The 21,173-nt window shown below is 38.0% G+C and overlaps 1 protein-coding gene across 2 annotated transcripts in view; it reads left to right on the top strand.

Annotated features, from left to right (window-relative positions):
• Prkg1 (protein kinase cGMP-dependent 1) overlaps nucleotides 1–21,173 on the top strand; it is a 1,110,483-nt gene that overhangs the window by 419,726 nt on the left and 669,584 nt on the right. For both annotated transcript variants that reach the window (XM_075973828.1, XM_075973826.1), the window contains exon 3: nucleotides 17,925–18,038. In XM_075973828.1, coding sequence (XP_075829943.1) covers nucleotides 17,925–18,038 — 114 coding nt within the window. The remainder of the gene's footprint in view (nucleotides 1–17,924; nucleotides 18,039–21,173) is intronic.

Here is a 21,173-nt window from a genome sequence, read left to right as displayed (position 1 = left end):
TATCGCTTCCCTTTCACAACTAGAAGATATGAATTATTAGAACATACTTTCTGGTCCCCCATCCCTTAAAATCTCCTCTCCTACTTCCCCAATGTTCACTGAACCTTAGGTTTATCCATGGGTTGTGTTGTAGAGTAACAATGGGACTGAGCACCTCATGATCAGTTATGCCTTAAATTTTGACAAGTTGTGGTTCTTCCATAATGATCTCTGCTAAAGAGAGAGAGGGGAGAGAGAAAAGCTTTTTTGCTGAGGAGTGGGAGCTACACTTATTCGCATATATATGGGTAAGATTTTCGAATGCACTGAGGAATTATACTGGCTTAGGACAGTAGCAATAGTGGGTTCTCCACTAAGATCCATGATCTCACTAGCCTTGGGCAGTTGGCAAGGTTTACAGTACAAGGCACAAATTCTCGACTGTGGAACAGGCCTTCTGTCCAATTAGACAGCTGATGATTATTGCCAAGATATGAGTTCTCTGAGACGTGGGTCCCACGGCTTTCCTCTTTTCTCCATTCCCACCACCCCAAATGTGGCTTTGTTATTTAGTTTATGAGCTAGCTTACTTGTTCGGGATAGTTAGGATATTGTATGTGTTGTAGGTGATCTTCAAGGCCAAACTTGTCAGCAAGTGGAAATTATCTGTGATGTTTTAGGACAGAGATGAGTTGTACTCTGAACCACTAGATATCTTGGTTTACTTCAAGTCAAGCCCCAAGCATCAATACTGCAAGGTATGGTCTGCCTAAACAACACTTAGTAACCCTGATGCAATTTTAAGTTTATTAGACCAACAGTAAAGCAATCAACCTGCTATAAAATAAGAAAATGTGCTTATCTGTTGCAAAGAAATCACTCCAATTGGACCAGAAAATATGCCCAGGATGTTCAGTACTTACTAGAAATGCCTCTTTCCTTAATAAATGACCAAGTGGTTTTGGAGAAAAAAAATATTAAAAAACAAAACATAAAGATCCATGGTCAGAGGAGAATGAGAAAAAAAGTACTGGAGAAAAAATAAAAAGCAATTCTTACACGAGTTGTATATTTTGATAGCTAGAAATGTTTAATACTAGAAATTATTTTAAAATGGGAAATGCCCGGGAAATAGTGAGGGCTTTTGAGTGGTAGACTCTGGAAAGAAAAACCTGCCGAGGCTATGTGGGGTACTTGTGTTAGAAGTAGGAGATGGGGGTGGAGTGGAGAAAAATGGAAGTCACAACCAAAGGCCAAAAACAGAATTTGAAGACAAGATCTAAGTGTAGCATCTCATCCCTCACCAGCTCAGTGTCCTAGGCAGAATCCCATGTGACAGGAGTGTGCAGAATTAAAGCTGCTTCCCAAGAGTTCAAGTGAGGTGATTCCTTCATCCTTCTCTAGAACCACATAGCTGGGAATCTGCTTTTCTCTTCTGATAAGAGGACAAAGCAGAGTGGACTTGTGTCTCAGAAGCAGCATCTTGAGTACTCCCTGCACCTGGAATAGCACGTGAACACTTTCATGTCAGGTGCAGTTTCAGGCTTTAACAGTGTTTTCATTCTTAATTTGGCTGAAAGCCTCGATGGCTAAAGTCACATAGCTATGACAAACTGTGGATAAAGTACCACCAGTTTTGGTTTGTAATTCATAAAAGCCTTAAAGTGTTTGTCTTTCTCCTCCAAAATAATTTTTTTAAAAAAATAAAAGACATAAGGGATCATCCAACTAATGACATAAAGGTATATGTTCTGAAGAAGAAAATATTGAGAATATGTAGGACATCTTGGGAATCATGCGGAAACTGAGCGGAGGCGCGTGAAAGTGGCGTTGTTGGAGGAAGGAATGCCACTTTAGATGGAGGATGCTACAGTCCATTAGTCTATTTTAGATGACGGCAAGGGAATCCCCAAGGCAGTCTGAATTTGAAAGAAGTATGTGTAATGCAGTCCACTGTTTTGGACGGTCAACTCTGTGGCACTGGCTTCAGTACAACTCTGAAAAGCACCTCTTCTCTGTGCCATGTGGAAGAGAGACTATTGCTATAGACCCACTGTGATGTCCAGCAGACTCCATGTCTGAAAAGTTCACCACCTTCTGCCATCACAATGAGGAACAAGACCTTTCAGTGGATAAGCAATAATCAAACCATGGTAGAGAGTAGAAAAGATTCTTCAGTAACAGTTACCCGGGTTCTCTGAAAGGATTGAAAGTTTCCTTGATGTCCAGTACAGGAACTACAGGCCATGTGGAATTCTGAGCACACTGATGGATGGAGGATGTTTTCCCATTATATTTTTGTTAATAATGTATGTTGTCTAAATAGCCACATGTGTTAACTAGCTCCCATAGCAGAGAAGCACAGCAGAAAGTTTAAAATAAATTCTTTGGACACTGGACAATAAAGAGATTGGAAGTAAGTGTCACTCCTGGTTTTGTGACAACCTACAAAACACATGTATGTTCCTAGTTCACATGTCTCATACTCATCGCAAATGAATCAGGCAGGGTTTTTTCTTCAATGCTCTATTTTAATACTCTTTCTGGTGATTATGTTAATAAAATGAGACATTAATAATTATAAGTATAGCCTGTCAGAGGAACGAATATTATAATTATCACATGATTGAGGAAAACATTTTCCAAACGCTAGCACAGCATGGTGCGATATGTTATGTGTCCTCTTTAAGTTAACTATGGTAGAAACAGCAAAAGCAGAGTTTGTCACAAGGGACATCTCATCAAGTAGTTAATTTGTAGAAAAATTTCATTTTTCCAATTTGAAAGAACAGATGGCCTATTCATTAAAATTCAAAAGTAGATAATTACTTGATTCCAATATTTTTAGCAAAAGGACATTTTATAACATTATGTTTGGGGAAGACTCATAGGTCTTCAAATGCTTTGTGTGACTGGACACATAATTCACCAACTATAACTGCCTGCTCTGCTAGCTGAATGAGCCAGTTAAAAATAGCCTCGTAACTTTCCCCACACCGAAATGTGCGCTTTAAAAATTACTCATCTCTCTGAAGAAATGTCTTCCTATTAACCTCAAACCCCCATTCAAACATTCATCAGCAAACATTTATCTCTCCCTTTTGTGCTGGAAACTTGCAACTGGAGATGGATGTCTGGCAAGATTGCACCTGCCTGGAAGAAGTGGTATCCAACGGTGAATGTTGGATGATTGAAGTGCCCTGGGTTTTCTGCAACTTTTTCTCACTTAAATAGTTCAGTAAAGGTGGATGTTTAGTGATTCATAGCAATGTATTCATAAATTCTGTATGGGTAAAGTCTGTTGTTGACAGTCCCTCATCTGCACTATAATGATCACTTTGAAATCCTCCAGCCACTGCAGCTCAGAATTGTAGAAGGAGCATTCCTGCCACCTGGCTCCTGGCCGCCTGTCTAGCTTATGCCCAGAAATAACAACACACAAACTGTATTCATTTAAACACTGCCTGGCCCATTATATCTAGCCTCTTCTTGGATAACTCTCATATCTTACTTAACCCATATTTAGTAATCTGTGTAGCACCATGAGGTGGTGTCTTACCAGGAAAGATTCAGCATGTCTGACCTGGCAGCATGCTCCATCGCATCTGACCAGAGAGGAGAGGTATGGCATCTGGCTCACTTCCCTTCTTCCCAGCATTCTGTTCTGTCTACTCTACCCACCTAAAAGCTGGCCTATCAAATAGGCCAAGGCAGTTTCTTTATTAACCAATGAAAGTAACTCCTCCATCACAGAATTTTGTTCAACAGAAGTGATTCTCGCTCTCCAAGAGATGCAAAATGAAGGAGAAACAATTGATTTGCCAAATTTCATTGATTACTGCAGAGTTCAAAGTGAAACTTCCACTTAACTACCTAATCTGGGAAGAAAATTTATCTGCTTCTGTCTCTCTTGTTTCTTGGTTAATCGGTGTTTTTCTATCAGAGGATTTGAACTTGGCAGGATGGGATTACCGAGGAGAACCTAGAGAGATGCTTTTCACCTTGTGTGTTTGCAACAGGGTCTTTTGTTGTTTAGCATTGTGTATGTCAGGCCAGCTAGGCCAGGGGCTTTGGGAACTTCCCCTCTCTCTGACTCCCATGCTGGAACAGGTATACTGGGATTACTGACATGCGCTATTGAGTCTGGGTTTTATTGATGCTGAGGATCATCCAAACACAAATCCCTGGTGATTGTGTGGAGTGCTTTGCACACCGAGCCGTTTCCTCAGCCTCATATGTGGACTTCTACTGGATTCTATCCCAGTGTCTTTCAAGTTCAACCAGACTTTTCCTTAGAATTGTGAATGAATTCATACCTGGGGAGCTATAGACATTAAGATCCGCACTCAATTATCAAATAGATTTATTATTGATATTTACCCTGTAATATTTTCTCAATGGTCAACAATGAAGTAATAAGATGAAAAGGAGATCTCTCTCTGTGTGCTGTAATCTTCTTTGTCTGCGGAAAGCCTGCCTTTGACTGGTGTATGCCAATGTGATACTTTAAGAAAATAGTGGTCCTAGGGCTCTCTGGACATGTACCGTGGGATTTACCATAAGTGTATTTCTCCTCTATAAATCTTGCCTCTTTTATAACTCTTCTTCTGGACACTTTCTTCTACAGCTCATGATGCTGTGTCACGTCATGTGGACCAAACCACTATTGAACCTTACTCCTTACATTTATGGGAAAATGATGAGGGATTTATGACAGTGGGTTAATATCTTGGATGCTACAAAAAGTAGCACATATGGGACAGATCCCATACATCATCCAAAAATAGAAGGCTAAAATAGAATCATTGAGATAGGAGTCTTTGTTAATACATAATAATTAAGCCTAATTAAATCATCTTACCTAATCAGTTATGACAGCTCTCTTTTGAGTACAATCTTTCCCAGGACTTGTTTCAGCTTTCCACTAATGAAAACTGGCTCTTTTCAGCAACTGGATATTTGCTTGTCTTTACATGTGTGTGCTGTTCGAAATGGGTTGAATATTGTCACCATTGATTTCCTCTTTGTAGTGTAAATATTGCCACTGCTGATCTCAGGTATCTAGCGTAAGAATCTTCTAAATTCCCTGTGCCACTTAATGAATAAATATGTGAGAAATGCAAAGAACCAAGGCAAGCTCTTTTGTCTTGATCGTACTGAACAACTTTACTTTCAGCTTATAATCCTGGAGGAGTCTGCTGGCCCCTGGCATCTTCTATGGCTTTACGCCCTTCCCACAGAGACCAAGGACCTCTAAGTCCAATAGAACAACATTAAAACTAAAGGCCCAAGGCTAGGAAAATTGTACAAGTTTTGATGATGTACAAGAGAATATGGTTGCTTAATATTTAAATGTAATCGAAAACTCTCCATAATAACAACCCTTATGGTATTACTTATTTGGGGTTTTTAATGTATTAGGACCCTGAGCTTTCTTATAATACCATTTATGTATATTTTCACCCTAATATTATGAAGAAATTATTGAATGGAAGCACAAATTTAGTGGAATATCTTTTTCATTATCTTATTATCTATTTCATTAACTTCAAGTGCAGTTTGTTTTACTTTTCATCTGTTAATGGAAACTACCATATCTAGAGGCAAAATTATTTCTTTTATAAAGTCCACTTCTCTGATAGTGTGGTAACAGAGTCCAGAGATGAAAAACCAGCTCCCCAGCTGAGAAGTCTTTAACTTCTTGAGTCAGTTAAGGAACAAAAATCTGGAAGAACTAAGACAAAATCCAGGCAATAATTCTGCTAAAAGGTAATTGAATCAAAGGATAAATTATTTAGGCCATTTTTAGATAGGAACAAATTATTCATAGATAGTCTGAGTTGTGGGAATAATATGTTTCAGGAAAAATCAGTTCCTTAAATCCATTGTTTTTCAAGAAATTCACATCCTTTTGAATATTTTAAACCCTTGGTTTTTTTCATTAAAAAAGTATTACCACCTCATTTATTAGTAATTGAATGCAAAAGTTACTCACATAAATGTATAGAAGCAAGTTTTTCCAACTCCTAAGCTAAATTTTAATATTTTTATGGTTTTCATTCAAGTGACATATCTAATTTAAGTTTTATTTTTCATGAGTATTTATTTTGTTTGACTTTTTCTTCCTCCCTACATTTGTGCTAATGCAACTAAGCATTCACTCATTCCTTTTTGACCACAGAGGTACTCATATATTTTTTATTTTACTGAGGTAAAATCCATGTTGTCTAACTCTTATGAAATAATTCAGCCAAATAGGAAAACTGAAGTTTTTAGAAATCTGCTTTCTCAGACAAATTCTGGGTCATGGGTTAAAATGCTAATACCCTAGAAAGATTGTTCAAGAAGGAGCCCAGTGGAATTATTTTCTAAAGAAATTCCAGTTCCATCAGTTAAAAAAAGTCCAATGGAATATATATATATATATATTGAAATGATATATATTAAAATATATATTCACTATACATATGACTAAGACCAGATGAACTAATACATAGATGTGGCTACACAACTCTTTCAACTTGGTGGAAGAGTTTTGTAGAAAAGGTGGTGGCCCCAGACTGATCTCACAGTGCCTTTAGGAAGCTGAATAGCAAGAGTATATAGAAGGAAGGTGGGACCCTGAATAATGGGAAGGGGATACAATGTCTTTTTTTTTTAATGATGGCTTTGTACAGTGGCAAACCTACCTCGAAGCTTAAGAAAAGGGTGAATTCACCGATGAGGGCAAGTCAAGCATTGACTGTGCAGTGTGAAGTGAACAGTAGAGATTTATTCCGTTACCTGAGAGTTCTTCCTCTTTATTGAGCCAAGGATGACTTTGAAAACCTGATGCCTATTAATCTAATATTGAAATATTTCCAAATGCTTAAAATAGAGTATTTTAGATATAAAGGAAACCAATTCCTTTGGCAATTGGTAGTAAAAATATGTTTTGAATTGTGATTCACTAACTGAGGTTTATTTTTTTTCAAGTACATTAAGTAATAGGATATAACAATGCATCTACTAATGATTGCCAATATTCAATAGTGAGTATGAAAACATCTGGAATAATTGCCACATAGGGAGATTTTGTTTCTGTTTGGGGCATGACCATTTCTGAGACGTGAATGTGATTCGTTAATATGGAATACTGCATTCTCGTTAACAGCTAGCAAAGCTCTCCTATCTTTTTTGCTCAGCCATGTTCAGAGATCCATGAGTGATTTCAAGCTAATGCCAGACTGTGAAGCCTAAGTGAGAAAGTGACAGGGATTCAGATTCAGGCTAATTCAGAAGATTCCAGCTCCTGGGACACCTAGATGATCTTTGCTAGCCAGTAGGATTTGACTCCAGAGAACAGCTTAAACTTCACAGCATGGGATTTTATACCAGAATAATGTTCAGAGGGTGGAGTCTGTTCTCTTGGAGGAACTGGGGAAGGAGCTGTGTCCATTGCTGTTGGCAGAGACTTAAGCCGGAGTTTTAGTTCCGCAGGGAATATTATCACATGGATGGAATCTACCCACGGGAGGAAGTGTTTGTGCCTTCAGCTGCATGACTCACTTAAAGGTGATCTGGCTGTTCTTTTTCACAGAGGGAAGTGGGGGAAAGGGTAGAAATTAATATGTGGGAGATGGCAGAGACTTGATGCGGAAGAGATGTTATTGAAGAAGTGTGAGAAGCCAAATATCTCCGACTCATAAATTCTCATGAGGAAATTTATGAGTTGGGCACTAATCTTATCAGTGAGCAATCACTATGTGCCTGTATTCAGTAATCATTGTTAACAGCTTCATTGAGATAATTTACCACCGTACCATCTGCCTCTTTAAAATATTCAATTTGATAATCCTTAGAATATTTACAAATCTGTTTTCTCATCACCATAGCCTCATTTAGAACATTTTCATTATCTTGAAAGTAGCCTTAGTCTTAACATTTTTCCCAGACCTTCAGCACCTTAATCTGTCTCTCTCCAATAGAGTTGGATTCTCTGAACATTTTGCATAAATGTAGTAATAATGGAATATGTGTTGTGTGGGTCTTTCTTTTTTCACTATGCTTCCAGGTTCATATATATCGTAACATACATTAGTGCAGGGTTGTCACCTTACTGTGGCTGAATAACAGTCTCCATTCTGGTAAGCCATTAATCAATTTACATGGTCTCTTTCTACAATTTTCTTTGACTGCCTACTAAATAGGTGCTCACCAGTTTTCTTTCACCTTTAGCTTTTTTATTATTATAAGTATGATTCTGTTGTGGGAATCCCTTTAAGATAATGCCCACTTTGAATGTGGTCTCATGTACTCTAAGTGCTGATGAAAAGTGTGCATGGCCCTCTTTCCTACCCTTACTGTGAGTTTATCCCCAAATGAATAAACCTTTTTTATACTCCATTCTGGGCTACTGTGGAACTTTGATACTCCTACAAATTGGCACCCAATGTGGTCTGGGTCCACACCATTCCTGGGCCCTTGACCAGACCCCCAAGGCCTCCTCCCACCCTCTGCTGCTGAAATACCACTCTGGCACAGCTGCCCATAATTGGAATGAATCCACTTTATTATTCTTAAACTATTTTTCTTAGGAACAGGAGGGTTGGATCCGCAGTTAAGAGCACTTGCTGCCCCTTTAGATCACCTGGGTTCTATTTTGAATGGCCTCTTATGGGCTCTGTCAGCACCCGTGCATATGTGGTAGATGCACAGACAAACAGGCATACACATAAGTAAAAATCAACATAAACCCTAAAAATTATCCTGATCTTACTCTGCCTACAGAGGTGCTAAAGATGAAAATGTATATATTTTTTCATGAGGAGCAACTTTCCAACCTAGTCCTCTCGCTCCCAGTTCAGCAACCTATGATCAATTGGTTTGGAGAAAAGAAGTTCAAAATTTGTCCTTTTTGGTTTTTTTAAACATTCAGAGCATTTTGAAATCAGTGATTACTCTTTTTTTTTCTCTGCTCCCTTTAAAAACACGTGAGTATGGCTACACATCTGTTACATATTGTGGGGAATCCTAGTCTCATGTATGTGTGGGGGAGACACATAGCGCTTCACATACAGCTAGAGTAGGTTGTCAAATATAAAGTCTTGTGGTAGGAAATGCATTTTAGCACTGTGAGAGATACAGTATAGCAAAGGCACGTATGTGTTTTCAGCAAACAGAGAGAGAGATTGGCACTGCCGGGTGTTTTTCTGCTTCTGGGCTGCGTAAATAATCTTATTAAAGTGCAATCTTCAAGCTTGCATAGGAGTATGATTGCTCCGAAGTGGATGCCCAGTAGGGTCACTGGGCAATACTACAGGTATTTACCTCTGAGGAGTTAATGTCCCCCAGATCTTCAGAACCGCATCCAGGAACTACATGTTTAGCGCCTCACCTGGGGTGTATGTTGACATACCAAAACCTTCACATGCTTTTCACGCATTCATCATGTGGAGTTGTGATTGTTCTCTCTAGTGTACTGAAGCAGAACTCTCGACCCAAAAGATCCAATGGGTCTAACCGTAATACGTGCCGGGATATCAGCTTAGAGCTTGACACTTCAAAACTCCTTTTTTTTTCTCCCTCATGGGAGCCTGAGCAAAGTATCAAATGGATTTAAGAAAAAAAGAAATAATACAAGTAAAGAAACATTACTTGAAATGTGGCTTTAAAATTGAGAGAGAAAATTAGATTAAGTACCTCTGTGAGAAGGCAAACACCTTCCCCTAAGATGGATGAAAATTCCTGAGTCCTTATCATTGCATAATTTAGGTGACAGCCCCATCTAATGCTCCGCCAACTCCTGTTGCCACAAGTTTCTCTCATGTCCTAACCCTTCTGCTGTTTAACTATCTGGAGCAATGGATCTTCCTTTCAGCTTTCATCTCTCCTCAAAAGTTTCCTGTTGTCATGATGCCAACTACTAAGAGATGAAGAAAGGAGCAGTGTATTTCTTCTGGCAGCAAGTAATTGATTATTCATCAGTCATGCCTTTTATTAAATAATCCTCTAGCTTTGTCCCTCGTGCATGAACTGGCTTTTTAGAGCCCATTCCCTATGGATGGATACCTTGCTCAGCCTAGATACAGATGGGAGGGCTTTGGTCCTACTGATGTGTCAAACTTTGTTGACTCCCCATGGGAAGCCTTATCCTCTCTGAGGAGAAGATATGAGGTCGGGTGCAGGGAAGGTGGGAGGAGGGGAAGAAGGAGAAGGACTAGGATTGGTATATAAAATGATAAAAGCTTGTTTTTAAATTAAGAAAAGGTAAATTTAAAGAAAATAGTCCTCCAGCTTATACTGTGTAACTTTCCCACTAGCCTTGGACTCTGGTTTCTTATATGGTCCCCTTGTTCTCTTCACTGTCTGTGCCCACTCCTAAAGTTTAGGAGCTGTAACTGTGGATCCCGGATCTTCCTCCTTAAAACCACCTCAAAGTATGTTTGTTTTTGTTTCTTTCTTTTTTTAACTTAAATGTCAGAAATTTTCTCTATAAAAACAATTGTTAGCCTATTCTTTTTTTTATTTTAGAGAATGTATCATCTAGTTCAACTCTTGTAACCCTACAAGGTAAAATCTCCTGTGTGAGCTCGCTAGTGAGGTAATCTAGGCTTTACAAGTTAGATAACAATATCCCATAGGCAGTCAATGGTGCCATTATGAAATTCTCAAGTATGTTTGGAAAACAAATGATGTCACCCTAATTTTAGTAATATTGTTTTATTAATCTGCCTTAAAAATTTCTGGAGCCATAGGTTCATAGTGGTTTTCTTCCTTTATCTCTCTTCACCTTATTTTTTGAGTCAAGTTTTTCAATGAATCTAGAGTTCACCAATGAGAAAAGACTGGCTAGCTAATAAGACTGCATGGTTCTCCTGTCTCTACCTTCAAGGGCTGGGATGACAGGCATGGGCCACCATGCTTGGCTTTTACATGGGTGTGCAGGATCTAGTTCATGTCGTCATCCTTGTACATGAATCCATCTCCCCAGGCCTCTGTTCAGTGTTGACTGGTGAAGACGATCATGCATTATAGAAACAATAGGGCGAGACTGTGTGATCCATTCCTGGATTTCGGTTTAATAAACTGATTGAATTAAAACCTGTTCCACTCTCATTTACTTCAGGAATGAATATTCTATTTTCTCTTCTTTCCTGTGTTGTGCACATCTTTCCTCGGGCCTGTCTTTAGCGTTCCTCATTGCTAGAAGTTAAAAAATCATAAACATTTATGTTGAGTTCTCTGTGTACTTTGCTAGGATTTCACAGTATAATGTGTAGAAAAATCATAATATTGATCCTCGGGAAAAGCATTCTAGACTCTGCCTATGAACAGGTACATGAATGACCCATGTATAATAAGTCCAGAAATTTTCTTCCCTTTAAATATCTCTTTTGACAGAAATGCTGCAATATCAGATTGCTCAGAAGGCTCTCTGTCGCCAACTGTCCAAATCACTCAAATATCAGTCAGTTTCCTCATAGATGATTGGGGGTGATATGTCTATATGCAGCATAACATTGGAATTGGAAGCAAAACAAACAGAAGTGGGGTTCGGATACCTTCATGTTCATCCTTTCTGCCTGCACTTTTAACTACTTTTAGTGCTGTAGAGCTCACTTATGTTTCTGATTCTGAAAACAAGGATTGTTGTGGTTATTTTATTTTGTGTGCAATGTTTTTGGAAATATTTTATAATTTAGTTCAGTAAAAAATAAGTTAAATATATTTATTGTAGTCAAGACCAGGTAGGAACTCAGATTTATCTAACAGAAGGAGAAGAAGGAAAAGTCTTCCTCCACGTACCCTCAGTCTCTGCGAGCTTCTCACCCTTTAAGTGCTCTTTTATTGGACTGGATAATGAGCACGGCTTGTTCTTTCTTTAAAGAGTGTGAATGTGGCTTTGGCGAGATGGCCCAGTGATTAAGAGCACATGATGCTTCGGAAGAGGACCTCTACTTGGTTCCCAGTATCCACAGAGCTGCTCACAACTGTCGATCACTCTAGTTCCAAGGAATCTGCTGCTGCTTCTATCCTCTATGGACAACAAACACACACAAGTGGTTCTCATACTTGCCAGCAAAACACTCATACACATATAGTTAAAACAAATCTTTAAAGTGTATTGCTATGATATGTTAAAATGGCCTTTGAACGAGAGGCTTTGCCATAATAACAATACTGTATGAACGTCAATGGTTATAGAAAGCGTGAGTGCAAAAACAGCCTAAGGAAACTTTGATGTGTACACATGTCTACCGAGACACTGATTAGCAAGACAGAATCAGCTAGTAATTAAAAGCAAACTTTAAAAGAAATCTATAATACTGGAACAATCCAATTTCACAAAGATATTTATTCAGAAACTCAAAAAAAATAAGTTTAATCTCTTGAAGGGAGAACACATCATTTAAGGGACAGGAGTTGAGATCCAGGGAAACCGTATCGATTGGGATGGGAAAGCAATCATGAGCAGCTACTGGATAGGTTCTGATACTCTTTCTTTCACTCACAACAAACTCACTTCTCACAGGAAAAACATTCTCTCTCTTCCTTCCTCTCTCTTTCCCTCCCTGCTCTTCTCCCTCCCTCCCTCCCTCCCTTCCTCTCTCCCTCCCTCCCTCCCTCTTTTTCTCCCCCCCCCTCATCATGGATTAAGGAAGACATAAATGACAAGTATGGAGAGAGCCAAATCTCTAAGTCTGTGTTCTGTTCCTGGGAAGTGGATGGGTTCTCTCTCTATTTCTCCCTGTCACTGCCTTGTCACTTTCTGCATCCTTCTCTAAGTGACAGCACCTCTGATATAAAATGACCCTGCAAGTCAGGGCTGATAGGATCTTTAACTGGTTGAAAAGGAAGACCCAGAGATGAACTCCTCTCCCTAAAGAATGTGAATCTTTGCCGATGGCAGCGTGGCTCAATTACCAGAATGCAGAAAGATCTGTTTAATCTAGTAACTACACAAATCCTTATCAGAGAACAAATATCATATAGCTACAGCCTTTATCTTACAAAATCTTAAGCACATACTCAAGATGTTTGGGAAGGAAGGAGATGGGATTGTGTGAATGGGAACTTAGATATAAAACTTGTTTCCTTTTAATGGCCAAAGAAGCTGTCATCAGTATGTCAAGAATTTGTTGCAACTGAGCACAGTGTTCACAATCAGTTGCTGACAGCCATTCTCTTTCTAGCTGCCAGTAATAAATTGTTAAGTTAATTCTACTTATCAAGAGAATCCTTATGGCTCAAAACCCTACATTAGAAAAAAAATAAACAAAAGCAGGGTATTTGGCATCTCTTTATTATTTCAGTTTCTTTCTTTTTTATCGAGACTCCTGATTCTTATAAAACATAGGAAAAAGTGTAGATGCTCCCTAATAGCTCTCTTAACACTTGGAATCTCCCCAGGGTCATGCACATAAAAGGGCACCAAAGGCAGAAGGCAAAGTGATGCCTCTAAAAGTGTCAAGCTTAGGCTCTCTGACTCAGCCCATTTCAGATCACAAATAGGCATGTGGCCCCTGAAGTAGAATCAATAATGTATTCAGTGTACTATGATACAGCTGCCAATTATTCAAGACAGTGGCAGGAGTAAGAGAGAGAACAGAGCCATAAATAATACTGAACACCTTCCACCCACTTCTTTCAACCTCTTCTTCTGGGCAAACCACATTAGCAACTTAGAAAACTCCAAATCAGTTGTATGTTTCTTTGCATATCATATGATGGCCAGAGGACAGAGTTAAAGTCACAGCAAGAGGATATCAGATTATAAAACAAAAATAGTAAAGTATTAGGAGCAACGTAGAATATTAACATGAACTAGATTTAGATTTATTGGTTCCCAAATAAGTTCTGATAGTTTGTAGGAACATTGGGATTAGTCAAAAGGAAGGAACACTTTTGAATAGTCTAGACCTAAGATAGTTTGAAAAGTACTTTTCTGCTGCCCGTTAGAAAGTCTTGTTTGAAATCTAAAATATTTGTGAGTCAAATTGAAGTATTAAAATAGTTATGAATAAATAATGATTAATTTCATCTTTGTTTTAAAAGAAATAGAAATTATATTCATTATGGTTGACCTGAAAGAAATTCACCAAGATGAATCACCAAATTTATTTTTAAAAAGTCATAATAATATAGAACTTCTAGGGTAGACCATTCTATGTTTCAAAATAATAATAACATAGAACTTGCAGGGCAGACCATTCTACATTTGAAAGAGCGCTCCTCCATGCCATGAATGCCTCTGTCATATGAGTCTCTGATCTGTCCCTCCTCTCTGTTACTAATTCTCATTCTCACAACATCTGAAGGAAAATAAGCAAACAAATTATGATTCAGGTTAACAAGTTATAAGCATTTTCTGTTTCTGGTTTAATTAATTATGTCTGTTTATTAAATTGTTACACCAGCAACAAAAAAACAGTGCTTTAAGCTGTGTGGGACATGGTGGCCGGTGCCTGTAATTCCAGCACTTTGAAAGTAGAAGAAGAAAGATCTAAAGTTCAATATCATCCTCTGCTACATAGAAGTTTGAGCTTATCTAGGGCTATATGAGACCCTGTCACAATATAAAAGATAATACTAAAGAAACAAACAAAAACATATAGTTTTTAAAATAAGCATCATTTATCATATGACAGCAGACCCTTATACTTCCTTGGTAATTGTGGTCATACTGACTGTCCAATATGTAAATTGACCTGAAAAAGATATATCCAAACTGGTATTTATCAAGTATAATATTGAATAATTTATTTTAACTATTCTAATTAGTAAGGAATATAAATGTCTGTTGCTGGCACCAGTTATTAATATATAAATGAATAGTTAGCACATGTATTATTTATACCTATTTTTCAACAAAGGGTCAGTTAGGTGTAAGAAAATTAGGCAAATAAGATTTTGAAAATAAGGCAGGGTTTTGTGGTGCATACCTTTATCCTTTTACTTAAGGGGCAGAAATAGGCAGATCTCTGTGAGTTCAAAGCCTGTCTGATCTACACAATGGGATTCTGTCTAAAGAAGATTGGGAAAATAATTTGAAACTAGAAGTGAATTTGTGTGTAAATTCTAAAAACTAGAGTCTCACAGTGTTCTGGGAAGAGCTTTCTGGAAGCCATAAAATTGGATGGTATAGTGGCTTACAAGATGAGTGGTTGTCCATACATTTAAGTAGACAGATGTTATATGATTGTATGAGTACGGTTTGTCTAGAAAGGAAGGATGTCTGTAGGACTGGGAGTGTAGTTCATGGTGGTAGTTGGACACTTTCATCTTCCTGTATGAGGAAGTTAGGTCTAATACCAAGGTCCAAGGATTTACTTGAAGAAACCTCTAGCTCAAACAAGAGTCCTTTTTCTACTTCCCATGTAGATTGACAAGGATCTCCTGAGTAAATTGGTAGCATGGGGACCTTGGGGGAGGGTTGAAGGGGGGATGGGAGAGGCAGGGAGGGAAGCAGAGAAAAATGTAGAGCTAAATAAAAATCAATTAAAAAAAACCCAACCAACTAAACAAACAAACAACAAGCAAAAAAAAACAGTCCTAATGTTGATTCTTGTCTTTTATTGGGCTGGTGTTGCTAGAGATAGTGTAATTCTCACTGTTCAGATAGATTCTTCGTAGATGTTTCTTTCCACTAAAACCTTTCAAATGCTAACCTCAAAGACAGAGAAGCAGACTCACATAGTTACACCTTTCTTCTTTAAGCAGTGGAGGTTTTGTTTTAATTATATTTACAGTGTGAATTATATTTATCATTTTCACTACAAGCTGTAGATTGACAGTTTTATAATGCATTGAGAAGTTATTACTTCTAAACCTCGGAAGCCTCCAACTTCAAGTCTGTAGCCTCTGAAGCAAGAGAGCCATAAAATGTTGTCTGAACTATGCTGAGTGTGAGCATTCTCCCATTCTCCCAGGTGAACCACTGATTTTCTTGGGTTTCTGTTTTCTTCTCTTGGTCTGGTAATGATTTGAGTTCAAAGGTTTGCTCCTCACCACCGTTACATTTCATTGAGGGAATCGAAAAACAAATTCTTTGATTAAAACAGAAAACCTGTTTTCCTACATAGGCTCTGTTTCTGAAGTAGCTGATGAGCTATTGGAATATATTGTAAATAATTCTTACTTACCTTTAAATGATAAGCAAACATAATGAAAATTACATCAGCAATAAGAGCAGACATGTAGTAGACATTTATTACAGGCTTAAGTATTTTACTTGCCTTATCTCATTTAAATGTAAAAATCATCCGGTGAGATAGATATTCTAACTTTATTGATTTTTACTAATAAAGAAAGTAAACTGCCAAAAGGCTAAGCAACTTTACCAGACGACACAGGGTTGGTACCAAACAGCTAAGAAAATTCGGTTCTGAATCTGATTCAGATAATGTATTAATTTCTCGACTACCATGCTATAATCTGTTCTGTCTCATTCTTGAGTGTTACACGAAACTTTTAGGGAACAGATTCATCCCTAAAATCAAATGGGGACACACTATATTTATGAATAAGTAAATTTCCCAGGCTGGCTAACATAACTTGAAAGAGGGAGTTCCCTTGCTATGGTCAGTAAGTGAGCCTGAAAAAGCTGGAGAACACTTGATCCATGTTGTAAGTGAAAGCAGTTCCTAACCTTTGGAATCATTGCAGCTGCTCATTCACAGCTTAGTTATACAGAATAATTCAGTTCCAGTATGGCGAGTAGATTCTGGATTTTTGTTCAAATTATTCTCAAATCCCCTGTCCACAGAAACTGTTTAGATATTGAGGCTCAGAGGGAATACTTCTTACAGGGTAGATGGTACCTCCCAGATGGATAGATGAACCATCTTTAATGGTTAAGACTTACACCTCAAAGAGTGTATGAAGGTAAATCATACTTGTTAAAGCCAGTATTAAGATTAAACTTGATTAGCTAAATACGGGAATTAATTTGTTCTCAATACTTTAAAAGAAAAGAGCTATTACAGAAACAGGGCCATAAAGGGGCAGCTGTGACACTGGTGCGTGGGGCCTGAAGTTAGGGCAACACTGGGAACTATCAGTCATGGCTTCATTCTTTTACCAAGTGAGAGGTTTTCTTTTCTTCCACAGATGATGGATAAGCGATTGGAAAAATAGCAAACGTGGAGGATTATGTCTAGAATAGAATGCCTTGCTCTTTATTTCTCCCCTGGTGTGTTGGGTGATGGAAACTTTAGGCCACACAGCTATGACTTTTTTAAAATGAACGTTCTCCCCTACATCCCCCATGAATAGCGCTTGCCTTCCTTATTTGTGTGCAGCAATATATGTGCCCAGCGTATAGTGTTTCCTTAGCTTTTTCCTTCTTTAGCATTTTATTTTCCCAGCTCATTGTGGAGCATAAACAGTCCCCCTGCTTTATGGTTGCTTTTATCTGACTGACAGTCCACTTAACAGGCTGGAAACCATAGAAATAGTTTGCCTTAGTCGATAAGATGTTTCCAAATAAAAAGATACCAAGATCTGCAATTAAATAATGCCCAAGGGTCAGAGTAATTTCTCTCTTTATAATAACTGCCTTGCTCAAAATGAGACTTTCCAAGTCCGAATCATGCTGCAGAAAGCGTGCCCACTTACTCGAATTTGCTTTTGGATGTAAAATAATGTTAAAATTGAAATTACCGTGGTTTACTAAAATTACATATGGAGTAGTTTCATATGCTCCTGTTTCTGCCTCATCTTTTCCTAGCCTTTTCTTTGAGTCTCGCTTTAAATCTGCTAGTGAGGAATTTGAGATGAGATTCTTAACCACACATTTTTCTTGCTTTACATATATCATCCTTTGGGGAAAACTTGGTTTAAATTGGTTCACCGATGCATTTTTTTTTAAACAAGCTCAATGTTTTTCATGTCATAATGAAGATGCAGCAAATGAAATAACATGGGAGAGAGTTAAGATAACATGTTTGGCCTTCTTCTTCCAGATGGGAAGGTTGAAGTTACAAAAGAAGGCGTGAAGCTGTGCACCATGGGTCCAGGGAAAGTGTTCGGGGAGCTGGCCATTCTTTACAACTGCACCCGGACCGCGACCGTCAAGAGTAAGGCTCATTTCCCTTTTGCCACGTGCCTTCAGTGTCTTCTTTCTGTCCGCCTTTGCAGTGATGATTTGATGCTGATTGATTGAATCTGTGTCATTCGTTAGTCTATCTTTTGCTCTACCATCGAGTTGACACGTGTTTACTGGTGACAAGGCGATTGTTGACCATATGCTTTATTTCTGGCATGGGATAATGATTGTTCTCATTAAAATTCTTACGGTAGAACTTTTTAAATAGTATAATTTTTTTTTGGTTCAAATTTACAAAAAGAAAAACCTTTCCTTTTTTCCTACAATCAGAGCCTGGGGTGATATTCTAGAACATTTTCAAGCTTTTTTTTTTAAAGATTATATGAGCCATAATGAATCCCACGTGTTGATTCTGTGATTCAGGAAAGGTAAGGCAAGAAGTGTCCTTTGTCTCACGCAAACATCCCTAAAGAGAATACATCCTGGATTCTATGGCTGCATCTGAGTATATTTTCAGCTTCAGCTGCTCATCAAGTTGTATATTGTAGCAGTTGATCTTTTCTCTGATTGAGCTTGTTTTAAATCGGGCAATAAAGCAGCTTGTTTTCCTGATTTTACATGTATGTGTAGATGTGATTTCTCTGGGAATGCAGGATGTTCAGTAGGAGCAGCTGCAGCAGCTAGAGGGAAATTTGTATTTTTCAAGAAACCATCTTCCCGTGCAAAGATAAAAGGGTGGTATAATGGATAGAGCTGAATTTAAAACCAACAGTGGAGATCCAGTGTGTCTTTAGGCAAGTGTGCGTCATTCAGATTTTCCATGTTATCCCATAGATGATTTCAATGAGAAATTTATGATGAGCAGGTTTCGTTTTATTAAAAGAAGTTGGCAAAATGACAATTTATTAATACAAATTAGCATTATTTGGATACCACTGAGTAGTATTTTCCCCAAAATACTTCTATTATTGGCAATATGCCATGAAGGCTCGGGCTGTAAGGTACTCAAGAATGTCTAGCCAGGGCAGGTCCCAGATACAGCTGCCCATGGCTTGCAGTGAATGATCTTTCTCCCAAAGTGCCACAGCAACAGATTTGCATTGGGGATCATTCAGGATGGCTCCTTCTTGGCCCCCAATGATTGATCTTGGAGAGCAGAACCTTCAACTGATAAGTACTGTCATGCTTCTCTTTCATGCCATCATTTAATTCCACAATGCAAAAAAATTGAGAGCCATGGAAACATAAGAGATTCTGTGCAATGTTAACCCCATAATAAAGAGCCTATGATGGAAAATGAGCAGCTAGGGCTCCATTAAGCAAAACAGATTTTACTATTATGTTTTGGCTTTGTAAGAAAGGTATTTTTAAGGCAAACAAAGGAGCAGAAGAGCACATTTTTGTTAATATATGTTTTCGTAGAATTGTGGATAATTCTTGCCATTTTTAAATTTCAGAACATTTCAGCCTAGTATAATTCTGCTCATTGAATCTAATTGGGACTACAAATTTCCAAAGGTTAGCATATGGTAATCACACCATACCTAATCACATGAAATATTGAATTAGAATATTGGAAGAAATATTTTAAAGAACTAGTTTGTTTAAATGGATTTTATAGCTAATTATTTTTATGAGATAATTACTTTGCTTCATAAAGATCAGTGATCATATCCAGGCTCTATAAAATGGTGTTCATCTTCACTAACTGTTATATACTCATGGTTGACAAATTTAGATAGGCATTATGCAATCTGAGTTAGTAAGAAAAAGCTGAATGTTGGGTGCAAAGTATAATCCTATCTGTTTCCAAGTCAAAATATCCCACACCGAGGGGAATAAGGGATGGCGTCGTTTTTCTTGAACATAAACTGAATCACACAAGGGTATGCCTATGTGCATGTATATGCATTTCACTTCATGGGGCCTACTTAAGGCATGGAAGTTGCCTGAAGACATGATACTTGAGCTTTGGGGTATGATAAGTTGTCTCTGTATTTGCAGTTATAAAGGTTATGGGCATAAGTATGGGATATTGCTTATGAAGAACTATTTCTTTTAGCTGATGCATAAGAGCTGTAAGGTACAAATAATGGTTGTTTATAGCTTAGAACTGTTTGTCATGTCTCCTTTCCTATCCAAGGAGACTGCACACATGACTGTGGGCTGTAAGCACCATTTTTTCTTTATGCTGAAACTAAATGTACAGACTGAACACATTATAATTCTTACTAGAATTCACCATGGATATATTTATGAACAGTGACTACAGAATATAACACCAAAGACTAGCTTACTCTTTACATGTGAGACTTTAAAAGATCCTTAAACATAATTATCTTCATAGGTCCAATACTTTCTCAGGATTCAGTATTATTTGATAGTCTTCTCCTTAACCATCATTTTGCCAGTGATGACTATTTAGTATAGTCCTATTTGAGTTCCAGACTAACACACCATTCTGTTCCTTTCAAAATCAAAGCATTTGCTTGTGCATAACACTACACATCTGAGGAAAATGCCCTTCCTGTGTAATAAGCGTATCTATTCATACCTTTGTTGCTCTTACTTTTCAAGCCTTTGTCTGCCTTCCATAATTAAAAATGTTGGTGGTTTCTCTGCCTTCCTCCTTAGGCTGACTGAAAATGATCTATGCTTTTAGTGCGTTCATGATCTCAGAGTAGTGGCTCAATTCTAGGAGACAAGCAAAGGACCTTCGATGAACATGAGTTAATCTTCTTTCGTGAAAGCACTTTTTCAAATTTACCAGAACATGAGTAAATTCCATCAGCCTCCCCCGATAGTGAAGGTGATCACAGATCTTTTCATATAGGAAATATTTTTAGACTTCTTAGTAAAGCTCCAGATTGGTATGAAATGCTCTAAAAGATGTTTCATCATGGTGAGCCAACTGAAAGAAGCATTGTGGTAACTTGAAACAAGCTCTTTTTTATTTTCCCCTGAGGTTAAAGCTTTTTTTTTTTTAACTTTTATTGATTCTTTGTGAATTTCACATCATGCATTCCGATCCCACTTCTCTCCCTGTCCCCAGGCATCCACCCTCTACCGTTGCAACCTCCCCCACACCCAAAAAAAAAACAATTAAAAGAAAAAGCAAAAATCAAACCAAAACGAGACAGAGGCGGAAAGACTGAGAGACAGAGAG

Source organism: Microtus pennsylvanicus, chromosome 5 (assembly GCF_037038515.1).
Source record: "Microtus pennsylvanicus isolate mMicPen1 chromosome 5, mMicPen1.hap1, whole genome shotgun sequence".
NCBI lineage: Eukaryota > Metazoa > Chordata > Mammalia > Rodentia > Cricetidae > Microtus > Microtus pennsylvanicus.
This window is presented reverse-complemented; position numbering and strand designations above follow the sequence as displayed.